At 63.1% G+C, this 19,288-nt stretch overlaps 2 protein-coding genes across 3 annotated transcripts in view; both read left to right on the top strand.

The window, feature by feature from the left end:
• The first annotated feature begins 2,870 nt into the window (after positions 1-2,870).
• Positions 2,871-16,177, top strand: FBXL16 (F-box and leucine rich repeat protein 16). The gene is made up of 6 exons (XM_017510926.2): positions 2,871-3,210; positions 10,923-11,569; positions 12,787-13,295; positions 13,583-13,667; positions 13,989-14,052; positions 14,234-16,177. The coding sequence occupies exons 2-6, from the start codon at positions 10,937-10,939 to the stop codon at positions 14,380-14,382; spliced, it is 1,440 nt and encodes a 479-aa protein (XP_017366415.1). The 5' UTR covers positions 2,871-3,210; positions 10,923-10,936; the 3' UTR covers positions 14,383-16,177.
• A 1,323-nt stretch (positions 16,178-17,500) lies between these two features.
• WDR24 (WD repeat domain 24) overlaps positions 17,501-19,288 on the top strand; it is a 6,228-nt gene continuing 4,440 nt past the window's right edge. The window contains exon 1 of one of the 2 annotated variants that reach the window (XM_017510915.2): positions 17,501-19,186. In XM_017510915.2, the coding sequence (XP_017366404.1) occupies positions 18,706-19,186 (481 nt within the window). In that variant the 5' untranslated portion in view covers positions 17,501-18,705. The remainder of the gene's footprint in view (positions 19,187-19,288) is intronic. The other variant, XM_017510914.2, reaches the window with a different exon arrangement.

Below are 19,288 nucleotides of genomic sequence, written 5' to 3'. Positions count from 1 at the left end.
GTGAGGGGTGCTCCATGTGAGGGTGCTCCAGGTGAGGGGTGCTCCAGGTGAGGGGTGCTCCATGTGAGGGTGCTCCAGGTGAGGGGTGCTCCAGATGAGGGTTTTCCAGGTGAGGAGTGCTTCAGGTGAGGGGTGTTTAAGGTGAGGGGTGCAGGAGTGTTCTAGATGAGGGTTCTCCAGGTGCTCTCCAGAGCCCAGGCACACACCCCCTCCCATATCGGTCACCAGGATCAATGGAGGGGTGCGGGCCTGAGTGGTATCCACATCCCCCAGAGGACACGGAAGTCTGCTGAGCAGCCCCTGTCACACAAACCACTTTCCTCTTGGGTGTGACCTATTCTCCAAGGGTATCCTCTACAATGGGCATCCCAGCCCAGGAGGTGACCCAAACTGCTGGTGTCAGTCACATATCATGCTACTGACACACTTGCCCTCCACCTGTGAGGTCCTGAGCTGGAGGCTCCGTGCCCAGGGACAGGTGGTGGCAGGGAGACCCCACCCTGGCCCTCAGCGGGTGCAGTCAACCAACAGCTCATCAAACGCACCATCAGACAACAGGCAGACACAGGCTGACAAAAGAAGGTCCTTGGTGCTAGGGAGGTGAGAACACGGGTCTGTGGCCCTGTCCACCTGGACAGGGAAGACTCCTTGGGGAGAATACATTAGCCAAGGTCTGAAAGGCAAGGAGTCACCCAGGTGCAGGTGGCAATGGAGTGCTCCAGGTGAGGGGTGCTATAAGGGAGGGGTGCTCCACATGAGGAAAGCTCCAGGGAGGGGTGCTCCAGGGGAGGGGTGCTCCAGGGGAGGGGTGCTCCAGGTAAGGGGTTAGCTAGGTGAGGGGTGCTCTAGGGGAGGGGTGTTCCAGGTAAGGGGTTAGCCAGGTGAGGGGTGCTCCAGGGGAGGGGTGCTCCAGGTGAGGGATGGGGCACCCTCCTGGCCCCAGAGGAAGGGAAGTGTGGCTGAAGCTTCATGCACAAGGGGCTGTGGGTCAACAGTGCCAGGCACTCAGGGCTGTGCAGACTGCAGGAAAGAATGGGCAGGGCCCAGGGAAGAACTGGACAGTGTCTGCACGGCAGTGACCCACCCCATCCTGGGGAGGACAGGAGATGGGAGAGGGGTAGAAAGACCAGTGAGGAAGTAGCTGGCACCAGCCATGTGGAGGCAAAGGTGCCTGGCACAGGTAGGGTGGCAGAAGTGGAGAGTAGGTGGGTTCACAGCTTTGGAGCACGGGGGGCCTTTCCGTGATGTTCTTCCTCACACGCGTCTTTGCTCAGATTCCCGAAAGGCAGGTGGCTTTTTGGGCCTTGCCAGAGTTGCATGACTCAAATGCCCGACCCCCATGCTCACCCTATGCACTTGGGGCGTGTCCATCCCCAGCCCCAGCCCGGACTCAACACAAGCACAGCCTGTCGTCTGCCTGAGGCCTGGCACCTGCTGCGGGGTGAGAGCCGGGAGCATGAGGTGAACGCTCCTCCCGGGAGCCCTCCTTGCCTGCACACAGCGGGGTGGAAGCTGCCGCAGAAGGCCAGCCTGCCAGACCCGCGCACCGCAGACGCCTGGGTAGGTTGGACGGAGGCTCCCCTGTTGCCCCAACTGTCTTCACGGGGCTCGTCCTGTCAGCCAACTCTGGGCGCCTTCTTTGGTCAGTACCCAGGTACCGGGCAAGACTTTCGCAGCTGCACCACCGCAACGAGACCCAGTGACGCCCCCACAGCAAGCACGGACCCACCCCCACCCGGGGCACCAGCCCGCTGCAGTCCCTCCTTCCCGCTGCTGCCCCAGGCCTCACACCAGCCCCTCCAGCCCTGCTTCCCATCAGGACGCTGGGAACACCAGCTGGTTTCACTCCTATGCAGATACCCTCAGGAGCCTCATTCAGCCCTGAAGCTCTTCCCCAAAGCAAAGACTCCCCTCTGCTGTCCCCACACCTGCTCCCTCCCTCGGCCCTGCTCCCGGGAGACCCCTGGGTGGGGAGTCATTGGCCTCCGTTCTCCTGCTCCGAGCCTACTGGGCGGCTGGGGTCTCCAGTGGTCCCCACCGAGTCTCCACCGGACCCAGCACGCCCCAGCCCTGCCCCGGGCTGCGGCGGCCACCCCTCCAGCCTCCAGTTTATTCCTCAGGGAACTGCCCAGGCTTCTAGGATCTTTGCATGTCCATTTCTCCGCCGTTCCTCCCTCGCACCCTGGGGGTCTCAGCTCCAGTGTGGCACCCTCCGGACTTCCCGCCCCCGCCAGAAGTCACCACCGCAAGCCCTCGAGTGCTTTCACTGTCACGCTCTGAACTGATCCGTGCAATCACTTGTTTTCTCGCTGTGCGGGTGTGCCAGGGTCTTCAGATAGGGGCTTCGGGCCGCGCACGCAGCAGGGGCGCGGGGGTGTGAGCGCTGCGAAGGGCCCCGGCCGGGGTGGGCGGGAGGGTCCTGGGACTGGGGTGTGGCCACCCTGTCTCCTCTGAGCAGGGTCTCGCCTTCCTCGCCTCCGCAGGTGGTGGCCAACGGTCTGGACGCGCGGTACCGCCCCCGTCCCCACAGGATCCCGGACCCCGGGGCGCACCGCCGGCGCCTGCCTTCCGCTGCCTCCCCTCGCCCTCCCTTCCGCCTCCCGCGCCCTCCCCGCCCGCCGCGCGCCGGGGTTTGTTATTGTGCGGGTGCCCGGGGCGAGGGGGGCGGGGGCGCGTGCCGGGCCTGGCGCGTGCCCGTGGACGCCGCGTCGAGAGCGCGCCGCGCGCCGGGGCCGGGGCGGGGCGGGGGCGGGGCCCGGCATCCTCGGCGCCCCCGCCCGAGCTCGCGAACCCGGATTGGCTCCCCACGCCGGGAGCGCGCGAGGGCGCGGCGCTTGGGGCCGGGCGGGTGGCGCGCGCGGCGCCGGCGGCGGCCGCGGAGGAGCGCGGGGAGGGCGAGGGGAGGAGGAGGCGCCCGCCCTGTTCCCTGCAAAGCGGCCTTATTTATCTGGGCACAGCCTCAGCCTCCCCGGCGGGAGGCTCGGGGCGGCCGATCCTCTCCCGCTGGGGAGCTCCTCTCCGTGCGCGGCCAAGGGGGCCCGGCCAGGCCGGGACGCGGGGCGCGGGGCGCGGGGCGCAGGGCGCGGCCGGGCCCTGCCGGCCAGTCCAGCACCCCAGCGGCCCCCGCGTGCGCCGACGCCCGTGCCGGGCTCCCCATGACGGGAGGTCGCCCGGCGGACAGCGTGGCATGAGCCAGGAGCCCGGGCCGAGGTAAGGTGCGCGCGTGGCCGGGCCGCGGGGCGGGGAAGGGGCCAGGCCGCACCTCGGTGGCGGCCACAATGAACAGGGGGCGGGGTGGGGGTGGGGGCCGCGCCGCCGCCGCCGCCCGGGAAGGGCTTACGTAACGGCAGCCCCTTCCCCACCTCCCCTGCGGCCGCTGTGCCTCCGTCCCTGCCCGGCCTTCCCACAGCCCCTTGCCCCGGCGGCCGGCCTGGAAGACGCCCGCTCCCCACTGGCCACTCGTCCAGGGCTGAGGGTCAGTGCCGCTGGTCCGCCCAAAGGAGGAATTGCAGGCCCCCGGCGCCCACCCTGCCTGGCTGAGCTCAGAGCGCGCCCCTAGAGCTAAGTGACAGGTCAGGGACAGTTAAACCGCACGGGGAGCGCGTGGATGTGCGGCCTGCGTCGGCCCTCCCCAGGGCGGCTTCTGGACCTGGGGCCTGCGCTGAGCTGCTGCCCGCGGGAGGAGAAGGGTGGGGAGAGCCTGGCATTTTCCCGGTTCTGGAGGTGAGACCTGGCTAAGCCAGGGCTGGAGGCCTCAGAAGGGAACTGCACCTTGAGACCTGCTGGGGAGGGTCCTGTGTCCTCTTTGGGATTTGGTGGGTGGAGATTGTCCACCCGTTACCCCAGAAGGAAAGAGGGCTGCAGTGGCAGCCTCAGAAACACACGGCCCAGCGGCCACGCCAGGCCCCTCCCAGGCTCTGCTCGGGCAGCCTGCCCTCCGCAGGAGGAGCAGATGGCGGAGGCCACCTCACCTGCCCCTTCCTGCAGGCCCTTCCCCCACTGGCTACGAGCAGCTCAGGCCTCGCTGGATCCCCACTGGACACAGGGCCTTCTCCCACTCCACCCCCTTGGCAGGGTGCTGGAGAGCAGCCTTGGAGCAGAGGGCCTGGGCGAGGCACGGAGACTGAGGGGTTTTCGGTGTCCTGGGCCAGGGCAGAGGCCTGGTGGAATCTGGCTGGCCTGGCCAGAGGTGTGCACAGGGATGTACCTGGGACTGCTGGAGGGGAGGGAAATTCAAGTCCCAGCTGCAAACATGGCTGTGTAGGACTCACTTGCCCCATTCTCTGCCCGCTGCCACCCCAACCACCCCTCACCTGGGGCCAGACCTATAAGCTCAGCCCCTTGTGGACAGACTGGCCCCCTCCAGCTCACACCCACTTCTGGGACAGCTGAACAAGTCCTACCTCCCACTGATGAGAGGGACATAAACGGCTTCGTGAGTGGGAAGGACAGGGCCCTGGAGCCAGGTGGACATGGACCCAGGAAGCCCCGTGTTGCCGAGGGGCGGGGATGTCCCACCCAGGTGGCAACGCTCAGCCACCCCAAGATCCGATCCGCTTGCATGTGGGCGCCCAGTGCTGTGCCTCCCAGGGCGGGGGTGGCAGTGAAGGGAGCTCCGTGGGTGAACAGGTGACCTGAGCCTTCCCCACCAGTGGTCCAGGAGGAGCAAATGGCCAGACCACCGCAGCATGTGGGTTCAGATCCCCACTCCCTCACTGGGCCTGAAGGAGGGGTGAGGGCTTGTGGCAGCTGCCTGGAGCAGTAGGCACTGGGGGCCCAGGCCTCGCCTCTGAACGTGCTCACGCTCTTCTGAGCAGGGGCTGAGACGAGGCCTGGATCCCAGCGTCCACCCTCCAGGGTGTCCGGCTTGCAAGGCCAAGCTGTGCTGGGCTTGACTGTGGGCCCTCCGTCTGCTGGGGCAGCAACACAGGTCTCTCTTGAGGCCATGTGCCTGCTGGGCCATGGTGCCCCTCCCCAGGGTCCCTGGTACACCCCTAGAAGCATCTCTAGCTGGGGGCAGGAGAGGAGCTCTGCCGCTGTGCCACGTGCCAAGTGGCAGGGACACGGGTGTGCCTGCGTCACTGGGCTGCCACGGAATGTGTCAGCCTGCACCCTGTCCCCAATCCCCAGCCACTACCCCGGCTGTCACCCCAGTCCCTGGTGCTGCCACTGCAGATAGAACCCGACGTGCATTTTTTTGGCCACCAGTGCCCTGCCCAGCTCCAAGGCACTCTGTGGGCAGGGTAGATGGTCCCTGAGGTTCTGTGAGGGCTGAGTGTTCGGTTAGGCTGTTCTGGTCTGATGCTCACAGAGATGGGGAAAGAGACCTCCAAACTGGGGGTGCTGAGGGGTGATGAGGCTTTCCAGGCACGCTTCCAAAAGAAGGATGCCCCAGGGGTGGGCACGCAGCGTGCAACCTCTGCACAGAATGCACTGCCATAGCAGGGGCCCTGCGGGGCGAGGGCAGTGCTTGGAGACCACCAGGCCAGAGCTCATCAGCAGGGTGTCGGGACCTCAGGAGGAAGAACAGGGCAGGGCGAGGACCCTTCGAGGTCACCGGGCCAGGACCCAGGCCCGGGTACTAGCAATCAGCCAGCCCCAGGGCTCTTGGAGCCAATCCTAGCTCTATGTAACTTCTGGAAAATCCCTCTGTAAGCTCTGCTTCCCCACTCCTGGTCAGGCCATGTGTGACTGAAGGACTCCGGCCAGTCGGAGGAGGGGCTGCGTGTGGTGCGGGGAGAGTGGGGCAGAAGGACCCCTTTCCTCTCTTGGTTCGGACCAGATGGTAGAGGACGGCAGCCACTTCCTCAGCCCTGCAGCTCCGGAGGAGGGAGTCAGTGGAAAAGGAGATGGGCCTCCTCTCCTGAAGGCTCTGTGTATTCCAAGGTCCACCCCAGCCCTGGGGTCTTGGGAGCCCTCTCAGTGCCTTGGGTCCCAACCCCCTTAGGCCAATCTCCCCTGCAGACACTGGCCATGGCACAATCTGGATTCATTTCCTGAGCTATGCCTTCCCTGCTGACCGAACTCCTAAGTCTGACCAGTCCTCCATCAGCTCTCCAGGACCTCTGGCAGCTGCACTCCTTTCTGCATGACTAATGGGGCTGCATTCCTCATTCATTCATTCATTCCCTAATTCATTCATTCCACAAGCCTGCAGAGGCCATGCATGTGTTGGTGGCGGCTGTCCTCAGGGAGTCCCCAGTCCACATCAGGTGGAGAGTGATGACAGCCCGTGTGATTGTGAGACCCTAGAGGCACTTTCTCATGAGCTAGGGGTCTCAGAGCAGGAGGCAGGGCCACCTCACAGCAGGCGCTGAGGGATGGAGGAGAAGAGCTTGCAGGGTTAAGGTGGGGGAACAGCACCAGGCAGAAGGGTAGGAGAGGAGGAATGACGTGGCTGGGCTGTGGCATCAGGGCTGGGAAGGGACAGGGGCTGAGATCTCAGGGCTCAGTCACTTGATTCGCAGAAGAGGCAGCTCTTAAGGGGCCCCAGCATGGCCGTCTGGGAATGGTAAGCCTGGACGCTGCGCATGAGAGGGTTCCCCCAGGAGTACCAGGCCCCACCATGCTCCCTAGGCTCACTCTGGCCACACGCTTCACACTGCATCCCCTGGGGAGGACATAAAGGCCCCTCTCCCCAGCAGCTCCCAGGCCAGGCTCAGGCTGCTGAGAACAAGACAGCTGAGGTACCTCTGTCTCTTTCCCCTGGGTGAGCCCAGGAGCCTCCAGCTCAGGAGGGGACCTCCCCAGAATTCCACTTCAAGCTGAGCCAGCACCGCAGGGGCTGAGGCTGAAGATGGTGCAGGCATGGCTACCTTTTTAACAAGCGTCTTCCCATATTAGCACCCAGGGTGAAGGAGACACCGTCCCTAGCAGCCCACGCAGGTTGTCCGAGCCCCTCTGGGTGGACGGAGAGCTCTCACAGTCACCGAGCAGGAAGGGGGGCCCTGAGCTATGGGAACAGGCTCCTTGGGGATCTTCTGGCTGGGTGGGTGGGGCCAGGGCCAGGCAGAGGGGCCATTTTCTGAGCCCTCCAGGGACCTCTCACTTAACTCGCAGAAAGACCCGTCTCCACCGTGAGCTCAGCTTTCTCCCACAGCGCCCATGCCTGGGCCAAAGTGTGTGGGTGTTTGCATTTTTTGAGCTACAGGGTAGAGGGTTTTCAGGCTGGGTCAGTCAAGCCGGGAATGTGAGGAGCGGCAGAGGCCGGCATGAGTGTGGACATGAGACTTGGGAGCAGCGGGGCCACCTGTGAGGGGACACAGCTCCCACCAAGCACACGGGGGGAGGGCTGACCGGCAGGCAGAGCAGCGCCTTCTGGCCGCTGTGCGGGTGTGGATGAGGGCAGCCAGGCCCTGGCCCATACCCGGAGCGCTCCTCAGCCTGTCCCTCCCTCCCGTGGGCTCTCAAAGTGCAGCTTGAAGCCTGGAGGTGGGGACGGGGCTGTGGGCGCCGGCAAACGTGAGCTCCAGAGCGGGGCGGGAAGCGAGCCCTGCCCATGCCCGGGGCATCCACGTGCCTCCCCCAGCCCCGGCGCTCCACGTGCAGGCCTATGACTGGGAGCGTTTTCAACCTAAATCGGCACTGCTCCGGGATTATTTCTCCCCTGACGCCGCCCCCGCCACCGGATCCTTCCCAGCTTCTCCCCCACTCTCCACCCCCGGGGCCCCTCCCTGCTGAGCGGGGGTAGCCAGGCCTTGGGGTTGCGGGGCTGCCCCGACGCTGCGGCTGTGGGCGGTGGAGCCGGCCCGGGCCTGGCCCAGAGCGCGCCGCAGGACCGGCCGCTGTCCATGGTGCTGGCGCGGGCGCCGCGGCGGCTGGCGGGTCTGCGGAGGCCCAGGCGTCCCCGCAGCGATGTCTGGGCTCCCGGGTCTAGGGTAGCGAGGGTCCCCACTCTGGGGGCACGGAGGGTGTTTAGGCCTGGCCTGCCTCCCGCTCTGGCCAGGAGTCGGGGCGGCTGTGGGCCTGGTGCTGCCCCCTCGGCCGCTGGCATCCTGCGATGTCCCTTCTCCCTGGCTCTAGGAGGGAACCGAGGCAGCCCCGCGCCAGGCCTTCCGGCTCCTCGGAGCCTCGTGCTCCTCACCGGAAACCCGAGGTAGCGACGCTCCCGCCCCTAAGGGCAGCTGTGGGGTTGGAATGGGTGCCGACACCCGCGGGACCTCGAAAACGTTGTGATGTCGTCAGCCTCCGTGGGGCTGCCGCCTTCTGATCATGGACCCATGACGGGGTCACCGGCTGTGGGTGCCTCCTTTGTGGAGGGACCGGCCCAATGACACCGCGGGGGAGGGGAGGATAGTACAGAGGGTGGGGGTGGGGCTAAGCTGGGTTCTCAGCCACAGGGGCTGGGTGCTCGGGTGACACCCCTAGCCAGGCCTGCCCTGTCTGGCACTTGGAAGCCAATGGCGGGCCCGGTGCTGGGAAGAGCAGAGCCGGATCTCCCACCCCCTCCTTCCCGGGGGCACTGCCTTCCTCCCCTCTGCCCTAACCAGATTATGGGGGACGGGCTGCCCCCCTTGGGGTTGCAGTGCCATCTCAGACCCCGCCACTGACTGTGGCGGAGCTGGCCAGGCCCTGTAGCCCCAGAAGGGACACCCAGTCAAAAAGATGTGACCGTCCTCTTCCTGGGCATTGGCATATTCCAGGGCCCACCCAAGCCTTGGAATTTTCTTGGGAGACTTCTCAGACACCCCCTTGGTGGCTCCAACAGACCTCCCAGTGAGGCTGTGGCAGGAAGGGACAGGGTGGACTGGGAGTGACTTTGGCCCCTCCTCTTGAGATTTCGGGGCAGGAAGGCAGAACCTGAGTGAGGCTCCGGGCTCAGTCCTGAGGTCACCTAAGACTGGGGAAGATGCATCTTGCTTGGCCCTGGAGTCTGGCCATGGGGTTCAGATGTCACTGCCATGTCACTCTCCCAGCCCTTGCTATGAGCTATGCACTGAGCTCATCCAGTTTGTAATGACCGAAGGGAGCAGATACCATCACCTCCCCAGGCTTCAGGGTGAGGAAACTGAGGTTCAGAGAAGAGAAGTGGCTTGCCAAGACCACAGAGCCAGGGTGGGGCCCATTTCAAGTCCAGGGCATTAACCCCAGGGCCTGTGGGTTGAGACCCCTGGGGCTCTACCTCCTCCCCGGATGTCAGGGGTGGAGGGACAGTAGGAGATGCAGACTGCAGAGCAGATGGTGGCACTGTAAGGGTCCCACCTCTCCTTCCCTCTGTGACTGTGCCCAGTGCCCCTGCAACCCACTCACAGACTGGAGGCCTAAGGAGCGAGAGTACTGGGGCTGGTCTCATCCCACCCTACGGGTGGATGTCACTGGCCTGAGGATAGCCTCCATGTTGCCTTCCTCGGCTAGCTCTGGCCCGAACTTCAGCTTCACCACTAACCTGGTCATGACTTCAGGCGAGCAGTTTGCCTGGCCTTGGCCTCAGTTTCCTCATCTGGGCAGTGGGCACAGCCATCACAGCATCATCCTCACTGGGCTGAGAAGATTAAAGTGGCAGCATGTGTCCAGGGCCAACCAGGCTGGCACCACAGCAAACCCTGGAAGATGCCTGCCTTTTCTTTGGCTGGATTCTTTTTTTTTTTTTTTTGAGACAGGATCTTGCTCTGTTGCCCAGGCTGGAGTGCAGTGGTTTTCTGCTCACTGCAACCTCCGCTTCCTGGCTTCAACTGATTCTCCTGCCTCAGCCTCCCAAGAAGCTGGCATTACAGGCACCTGCCACCACACCCAGCTAATTTTTGATTTTTAGTAGAGATGGGGTTTCACCATGTTGGCCGGGCTGGTCTCGAACTGACCTCAAGTGATCCGCCCACCTCTGCCTCCCAAAGTGCTGGGATTACAAGTATCTGCCACTGCACCCAGCCTCTTGGGTAGATTCTGAGCCAGGGAAGCTCCTGCAGGCCAGCACCGGAGCCCTTCCTAAGAGCTGCACAGTCACCCTGCAGGGAAGGGGCCAGAGACCATGCCAGACCCTTCCCTTCTGTTCCCCCTGCCCAGCATGGTGGGCCCAGTGGGCACCGACAGTGGGCAGCACAGCAGAAGAGGTGAGGAGAGCAGCTCTGGCCTCACCAGGTCCACCTCCATTTTCTTCTCTGTACAATGGGCATCATGGTACCTAAGTGCCAAAAACTGTTGCTGTCTCCTGGCCTCACTGGGCAGGCAAAAAAGAGGGTGTCCAGCTGGGGGAGGTGACTCAGGCCTGTAATCCCAGCACTTTGGGAGGCGAGGCGGGCAGATCACCTGAGGTTGGGAGTTTGAGACCAACCAGCCTGACCAACCTGTAAAAACCCCATCTCTACTAAAAACACAAAATTAGCTGGGCCTGGTGGTGCATGCCTGTAATCCCAGCTACTAGGGAGGCTGAGTCAGGAGAATCGCTTGAACCTGGGAGGCAGAGGTTGCATTGAGCCAAGATGGCGACATTGCACTCCAGTCTGGGCAACAGAGCAAAACCCCATCTTAAAAAAAAAGTGGGGGCGCTATGGAGTTGTAAAAATAGGGGTTAAAAAAAGAAAAAAAATTATCTGGGTGTGCTGGCAGGAGCCTGTAGTCCCAGCTACTCCGGAGGCAGAGGCATGAGAATGGCTTGAACCTTGGAGGCAGAGGTTGCAGTGAGCCAAGATCACGCCTTGCACTCAGCCTGCCCTCCAGGCAACAAGACTTAAACTCCGTCTCAAAAAAAAAAAGGGTGTCCATGGGCAATGAAGGCTGAGCTCAGTGCATACAGTAGGTGCCCAGTGAGTGCCGTGCTCCCTGTTGCTACTGATAGGGAGGCAGAGACAGGCACTCCCGTCCTCTCTGGTACTTGTGGGAGCACTGTGGGGACACCCAGGGAGGGGAGGAGCCCCGCTGCGCCCCCCCACTCCTGGGCCTTCTAGAGACAGCAACAGACTCACTCCTCTCCCGGCCCTTGTCCGCAGAGCGTGCCAGGAAGATGTCGAGCCCGGGTATCGACGGGGACCCCAAGCCTCCATGCTTGCCTCGAAATGGCCTGGTGAAGCTGCCAGGCCAGCCCAACGGCCTGGGTGCGGCCAGCATCACCAAGGGCACGCCAGCCACCAAGAACCGCCCCTGCCAGCCGCCACCCCCACCCACCCTCCCACCACCCAGCCTGGCTGCCCCACTGCCCCGGGCTGCCCTGGCCGGGGGCCCATGCTCCCCTGCAGGTGGACCGGCCTCAGCCTTGGCACCTGGGCCCCCAGCAGAGCGGCCGCCGCTGGCCACGGACGAGAAGATCCTCAATGGGCTCTTCTGGTACTTCTCGGCCTGCGAGAAGTGTGTGCTGGCCCAGGTGTGCAAGGCCTGGCGGCGCGTGCTCTACCAGCCCAAGTTCTGGGCAGGCCTCACGCCGGTGCTGCATGCCAAGGAGCTGTACAACGCGCTGCCTGGCGGCGAGAAGGAGTTCGTCAACCTGCAGGGCTTTGCCGCCAGAGGCTTCGAGGGCTTCTGCCTGGTTGGCGTCTCTGACCTGGACATCTGCGAGTTCATTGACAACTATGCGCTCTCCAAGAAGGGTGTCAAAGCCATGAGCCTCAAGCGCTCCACCATCACGGACGCAGGCCTCGAGGTGTGTGAGCAGGCTGGGTGTCGGGGACGGGGCTGGGGGGCAGGGCTGGGCAGCAGCAGCCCTGTGGGGGCTGGAGAGGATGGTGGCCTTGGGGTGGGGTAAAGCAAGGCTGACCATGGGGGACCTCGTGCAAAGCGAAAATGTGGGTTCCTTGTTCAAAGACTATCAAGGTTTTCAAGATGGTAGCAGCAGGGCGGCTGATTAAACGCAGGGCCCAGGCTTGGCACGGTGGCTCACACCCATCATCCCAGCACTGTGGGAGGCCCAGGCGGGCAGCTCACTTGAGGTCAAGAGGTCAGGAGTTCAAGACCCGCCTGGTCAACGTGATGAAGCCCTGTCTCTATTAAAAATGCAAAAATTAGCAGCCAGGTGTGGTGGCTCATGCCTGTAATCCCAGCACTTTGGGAGGCCGAGGCGGGGCTGATCACGAGGTCAAGAGATGGAGACCATCCTGGCTAACATGGTGAAACCCATCTCTACTAAAAACACAAAAAAATTGGCTGGGCATGGTGGCATGTGCCTGTAGTCCGAGCCACTCGGGAGGCTGAGGCGGGAGAATGGCTTGAACCTAGGAGGCGGAAGTTGCAGTGAGCTGAGATCACGTTACTGGATGCCAGCTTGGGCAACAGAGCAAGACTCCATCTCAAAAAAAAAAAAAAGAAAAAGAAAAGAAAAAAATGCAAAAATTAGCCGGGACTGGTGGCAGGCATCTGTAGTCCCAGCTACTTGGAACACTAAGGCAGGAGAACTGCTTGAACCCAGGAGGCTGAGGGTGCAGTGAGCTGAGATGGTGCTACTGCACCCCAGCCTGGGGCCTGGGCAACAAAGTGAGACTCTCTAAATAAATAAATAAATATAACTAAATGCAGGATCAGGAAGAAGCTGGGGGGAGCTGAGGGGCAGCTGGGGAAGGATCCCCCAGGAGCAGAGGTCAGAGGAGCCACCTGGCAGCCGGGCTTGAAGTCTTAATTATAACATGGGTACCAACACTCCTGGCACCTGCTCTGGCCATGGCCCTGGGCTCTGGTCCCGATGCCCGGCGTCCTCACACACTGCCAAGTGTTTTCAGAGTTCAGCTCCCTGCATGTTTACGCCAGTAACCAGGACCACTGCCTCCTCCCTGCCGGCTCCACCCGCTCTTTGGGAAGGAGCGCCCCAGGCTGGAGGCAGGGAGCCCAGGCCTGGCGCGCCCTTGACCCGGCGCCCGCCTCCTGCAGGTTATGCTGGAACAGATGCAGGGCGTGGTGCGTCTGGAGCTGTCCGGTTGCAACGACTTCACCGAGGCCGGGCTGTGGTCCAGCCTAAGCGCCCGCATCACCTCACTGAGCGTGAGCGACTGCATCAACGTAGCCGACGACGCCATCGCGGCCATCTCGCAGCTGCTGCCCAACCTGGCGGAGCTGAGCCTGCAGGCCTACCACGTGACGGACACGGCGCTGGCCTACTTCACTGCGCGCCAGGGTCACAGCACACACACGCTGCGCCTGCTCTCCTGCTGGGAGATCACCAACCACGGCGTGGTCAACGTGGTGCACAGCCTGCCCAACCTCACTGCGCTCAGCCTCTCGGGCTGCTCCAAGGTCACCGACGACGGCGTAGAGCTCGTGGCCGAGAACCTGCGCAAACTGCGCAGCCTCGACCTCTCGTGGTGCCCACGCATCACTGACATGGCGCTGGAGTACGTGGCCTGCGACCTGCACCGCCTGGAGGAGCTCGTGCTGGACAGGTGCGTGCCCCGGGCCGCGGGGGGCGGGGCGGGGCCAGGCAGGGGACGGGCGCAGGGAGGGGCTCCCGGCGTGGCCCAAGCGGAGACGCTGTGGGCAGAGCCCTCGGAGGCCGAGCGCCTGGGAGTGGGCAGAAACACAGCTCTGGTTGGCTGGACCCCTGTCATTCGCAATGGGTGGGAACGAGGAGGGGCAGGAAGGGATTCACCCCAGGGGCACTCCTGGGAGGAGGAAGGAGGGCTGCGGCCAGGTGATTTGAAGGTGCGGGTCCCTTCTGGTGCAACCACAGGTGTGTGCGCATCACGGACACTGGCCTCAGCTATCTGTCCACCATGTCGTCCCTCCGCAGCCTCTACCTGCGATGGTGCTGCCAGGTACCGGCCCTCACGCCCAGGGACTGGGGAATCGGTGGGGGAGGTGCGGACGTGGGGAGAGCTCCCGGCCCCACTCAGATCCTGGGGAAGTCTGGGCCCCTCCCTATCCATCAGCCAATCTACGCGGAACACAGGCGGAACACAGGCGGAACGCAGGCAGAACGCGGGGGTGCCCGGGGTCCACCAGCACTTCCCAGCCGCCTCTGAGCTCGCGGGCGCTGAGGAACCCCGGGCTTGAACCCACCTAGCGCTCCATGGACCCCAGGGTACCCTCCCCTTCGGCGCGGGTGGAAATCGTTGTCACCCCTCCACTCCCGACAGGTGCAGGACTTCGGGCTGAAGCACCTCCTGGCCCTGGGGAGTTTGCGCCTGCTGTCTCTGGCAGGTGAGACCCCTGATCCTGCTCTGACGCTGAGTGGTGACCACCCACCGCCACCGAGTCCCCCGCCCAGCCCGTGCAAACTCACCGTCCAGGGTCCGAGGGGGAGGAGGAGGGAGACGCGGCCCCGCCGTCCCGGCCGGAGCCCTGGGCCGCGCACTGAGCCCCCGCCCTGCTCCCGCCGCAGGCTGCCCGCTGCTCACCACCACCGGGCTGTCGGGCCTGGTGCAGCTGCAGGAGCTGGAGGAGCTGGAGCTGACCAACTGCCCGGGCGCCACCCCCGAGCTCTTCAAGTACTTCTCGCAGCACCTGCCCCGCTGCCTCGTCATCGAGTAGCGCGGGGGCCCCCGCCCCGGTCGCGGGAACCCGGCCATGACCTGGGCGGGGGCGCCGGGCGCCGCCAAGCCCCCTCTTCCCGCCCTGCACTGGGGGAGCCCCCGCGCCCCCGCGCCCCAGGGCCAGCGCGGGAGGCGGGACGAGCCGAGGGAAAGCCCCGCCCCGGCCCTCGGCCCCTCCGCCCTCCCGGCCCCTTCCTGGGCGGGGGGCGGCGAGTGGGCCCGCCCGGGCCCGCCCCACGCACGCACGCACACTCGGGGACTTTGTGCATGCCCCTCGTGCCCGCACTGCACGCCGCCCTCCGCCACGCCACAGCCGCCGCCATCACTCGCTCGCCCGCCCGCTTGGGGGACGGGGCTCGGTCCTTGGGGGGCGCTTTGAGCCCTCCAGACTGTGCCCTTACCGCCTTCCCCGCCACAACCGCTCTGTCTCCCCACTGTCCCCCCCATCCCGGGCAGGGCCCAGGGGGATTGAGGGGGCTGGGTCCCCCAGGACACGGGGCCCGGAAGAGCCCCATGGGCTTCCTGCATCTTCCACTGCACCATGCCTGGAGCCCTCCGAGGGGGGTCGGGGAAACCGGCCACCGCCAAAGCCATGGCCTGCGCCGAGGAGCCCGAGCCCTACCCGCACCTCCTCACCCATCCCGCCTGACCCAGGCGGCCTCCCGTCCTCCTTGCCACTGTGAGGGGCAGTCCCCTGTCCGCCCCCCAACCCGGCCTTGGCCCCTGGCCAGGCTGAGACAGAATTGGGCAGGGAGAGGGTGGAAGGGCTGGCGATCACCTTGGAGTCATCAGCATTAGCCCAGCGGACTCCGTCCGCCTCACCCCAGGGTGGCACAGGCACCTCGAAGGCCCCCAAGTTGGAGTAGCCCTCAGGGCTCTCAGGCCCCGGGAGAGGCCTGGGCCAACCCCACACCTCAGTCCTTGGACCTGGCCAGGCTCAGTTCCGGCCTGGGCATCGAGCTTCACCCCGGGCGGGTCTCCTCAGGTGGAGTCTGCAAAGTGGACCCAGCGAAGCTTGGGCCAGGGTCAGCACTGACCAGCGACTCCAATCTTCCAGTGGCCAGCACACCCTAGACACCCCGAGGAGGGAGGGCTCCTTTCTAGCCTCCCCCAACTCCACCCCTCCCCAGCTTCCCAAACTTCTGCCTGCCCAAACGGGCTCTGACCGTGCTCTGTCGCCCCAGACATTTGGAAGTCCTGGGGAATGCTGGCAAACCTCGGCCATCGCCGAGGAGGGGGCTGGGACCCCTTCCCATCCCAACCTTGAGCCCCAGGAGATTCAGCGCCCACACCCAATCTTGGGACACTCCCTATCTGGTTGGAAGAGAGTAACCAGTTTCCAGAGAGCCAGAGAGTGAGAGAGAAAGAGAGTGAGAGAGAGAGAGAGAGAGAAAGAGAGAGAGAGATGCTGTTGAATCAGAAACAGTTCAACAGCCCAAAGATTTTCCTGTCCCTGGAGTGCCGGCCCCAGGAAGCTCCAGGGCTGAGTGGTCAGGAGCCAGTTTCTCCAGCCCCTCCTCCCCACAACCCCTGGTGGGGAAGGGCAGCTGCCCATTTGCCCAAAGTATTAATGCAACTGAAGCTGTGATATTTCCAACGACTGTAGGTGGAAAAATTAAGGGGAGAGAGGAAAAACAAAACCAACCAACCCCTAAAATCATTTTCTTATTGTACATAACGACCTCATTCTCCTGTATATGCGGAAGATATAACCTTATATTTGGTAAGTGTTTCTTGTGCTATTTTATCACGTGACCTGTTTATAAAAATATATATTAAAAAAGTTGTAAAAACATGTGTCCGAGTTGTTTTCAGGTCATCAGACCATGGTGCAGGAGGGCGTATTTGCCCTGCGTGTCCCAGGTCTCGGGATCATTCTGTACCTCTTATCAGATTTATTCATTCTTGCAACAAAGGGGTAGAGGCTGGATGCCGATATGGTAGACTGGAAGGAAACAGCAGCGACTGCATGGAAGGCGGCGGACTTCGCATTGCTTAAATCACATAACATTTCCTCCGAAATATCCAGACTCTAGCCCACCCTTCCAGAAAGGCAGAAATGAGCCCTGTTCTATGCAGAGTAACAGGCAGGGACAGGGATGTTGCATAAGATTACACAATGCACTAACAGCAAAGGGTCACACCCAGGAGAGAAACAGGTCGAAAGAGGGCAAATGAGGCCCGACACAGTGGCTCACGCCTGTATTCCCAGCACTTAGGGAGGCTGAAGTGGGTGGATCACCTGAGGTCAGGAGTTCGAGACCAGCCTGGCCAACATGGCGAAACCCTGTCTCTACTAAAAGTACAAAAAGTTAGCCGGGTATGGTGGCGGGCACCTGTAATCCCAGCTACTCGGGAGGCTGAGGCAGAATTGCTGGGACTCAGGGGGTGGAGGTTGCAGTGAGCTGAAAATGTACCCCTCATTCCAGCCTGGGTGAAAGAGTGAAACTCTGTCTCAAAACTTTTTTTAAGAAGTTAGAGGGCAACTGGGTGAACAGGTGTGTTCGGCACTAAGCATTTGGCGGGGGCTGAGCCAGATGCGATTCCTGCCCTGTGGAATTCACACTCCCATGTGAGTAACAACAACCAGTAAAAACGGGTGGGCGGCGACGTGGAGGCCGCACGGATGGAGAAGCCAGTGAGGTGCAATGGTCAGGGAAGTCCTCTCTGGAGAAGGCACAGCCCGTACAAAGTCCCTGAGGCAGGAACGGGCTTGGTGGGCTGGGAAACGGGGTGGAAGCTGCTGTGGCTGGCGATTCGCAGGGGCAGGCAGAGGCAAGGTGTTGGGGATTTATTCCCAGTGCCGTGGGAGCTGCCAGAGGCCTTAGACAGAAGACTGGAACTGGACTTCTGTGCGGGTTTCACATCAGAGGCGAACGAGGGACCCAGGAGAGCCGTTGGGAGGCTGCTCCCAAGGTCCAGGAGTGAGGAAGCTGGGGAAGACTGGAGCCACTCGAAACTTGTCTAGGGATGACCCGACGTCACGACGGACCTGGGAATTGGAATATCCAGGCACTGGGATTAAAATATTGAAATTAAGACTGAAAAAAAAAAAAGGCCAGGCGCAGTGACTCACACCTGTAGTCCCAGCACTTTGGGAGGCTGAGGCAGGAGGATCGCTTGAGTTGAGCGGTTCGAGGCCAGCCTGGCCAACATGGTGACACCCCGACTCTACTAAAACTACCAGAAGCATTCGCCAGGTGTGGTAGAGCGTACCTGTAGTCCCAGCTACTCGGGGGGCTGAGGCGGGAGAATCGCTTGAACCTGGGAGGTGGAGGTTGCAGTGAGCCGAGGTCGCGCCACCGCACTCCAGCCTGGGCGACAGAGCGAGATTCCGTTTCAAAAATAAACAACACACAAGCACCGCAACGGAGCGCAATGGCGGCCCCCAGGGCGGCCGCACACCGCCGTCCCGGGCCGGGCCCCGCCTCTGCCACAGGCAGCTCCCTGACACGGAACTTTCGTGGTGTGAGGCGAGAGTCTGTGCCGCTTCCGGAGAGGAGCGGGTAAGGAACCGACCACTTCCGGCGAGGGGCGGGAAAGACAGGCAGCTTCCGGCGCCACGCTTCCGGACAGCCGTGCGCTTAGCAAAAGACTGGGTTTCGCGCTGGGGAGAACGGCTGCCCTGGGCCCTCTGGTTCTCGTCCCGCGGCGTCCGCTCCCTCGCGCCACTGCGCCAGGGAACCTCTGTGCCGCCCCCAGGAAGTCCGCTTCTCTCCTGCCTCCGGTCCCGCCAGGCGCCTCGAGCTCCTTGAGTAGCTCGGTCTTTGAGGTCCCTCTGGGCCCCTCGCGCGTCTATCACCGGAGTCCCCGGGCCCCTCTAGCCCTCTGTTCCCTCCCCTCTTCTGTTCCTCCCCAGAACCCCGCCGCCCTCGGCCTCGTCCCCAGGGCTGACCCTGTGGACAGTGGGAGTCACTTCGCTCCCCTGCTGGGATTGACTGACCCAGGGTTTAGTGACTGCCCAGATCTGGCTGATGGGGGGATCGAGAGGTACCCTGGGCCGGGAGTGTCCAGCTAGGATCTTTCGTGGAAGTCAGACATGAAACTGACAGGCCTAAGGGAAGCTAGGGAGCTTTCTCACCGCTCAGCCAGGGTGATGATGGGCTGGACTGACGGACTAAGGTCAGTTTGAGCTTGCTTGTCAGGCTGATTGGTTGATGGACTGCCCTGGACTGGCTCACCAAGACTGACCAGGCCGGGCCCAAGCAGTTCTGGGGTTCCCAACCTGGGTTGGAAGGTCTGAACTGATGGCCCACCCAGGCTGACCAGGTCAGCCCACTTCACTGACCTCCTGACCCCTGACCTCATCACCTGTACAGCCATGGAGAAGATGTCCCGTGTAACCACAGCCCTGGGTGGCAGCGTGCTGACAGGCCGCACCATGCACTGCCACTTGGATGCTCCTGCCAACGCCATCAGCGTGTGCCGTGACGCGGCCCAGGTGGTTGTGGCAGGCCGCAGCATCTTCAAGATCTATGCCATTGAGGAGGAACAGTTCGTGGAGAAGCTGAACCTGCGTGTGGGGCGCAAGCCCTCACTTAACCTGAGCTGCGCTGACGTGGTCTGGCACCAGATGGATGAGAACCTGCTGGCCACGGCAGCCACCAACGGCGTGGTGGTGACGTGGAACCTGGGCCGGCCATCCCGCAACAAACAGGACCAGCTGTTCACAGAGCACAAGCGCACGGTGAACAAAGTCTGCTTCCACCCCACCGAAGCCCACGTGCTGCTCAGTGGCTCCCAGGATGGCTTCATGAAGTGCTTTGACCTCCGCAGAAAGGATTCTGTCAGCACCTTCTCGGGTGAGGCCACAGAGGCAGGTCAGGACGGGAAGTGCTCCGTGCATCAGAGGGCTTCAGGATCACTCCCAGAGGGCTTTTTTTTTTTTTTTTTTTTGAGACGGA

Source organism: Cebus imitator, unplaced genomic scaffold (assembly GCF_001604975.1).
Source record: "Cebus imitator isolate Cc_AM_T3 unplaced genomic scaffold, Cebus_imitator-1.0 Scaffold444, whole genome shotgun sequence".
Taxonomy (NCBI): Eukaryota; Metazoa; Chordata; class Mammalia; order Primates; family Cebidae; genus Cebus; species Cebus imitator.
The sequence above is the reverse complement of the archived record's forward strand: the minus strand, read 5'-3'. Positions and strand labels throughout refer to the sequence as shown.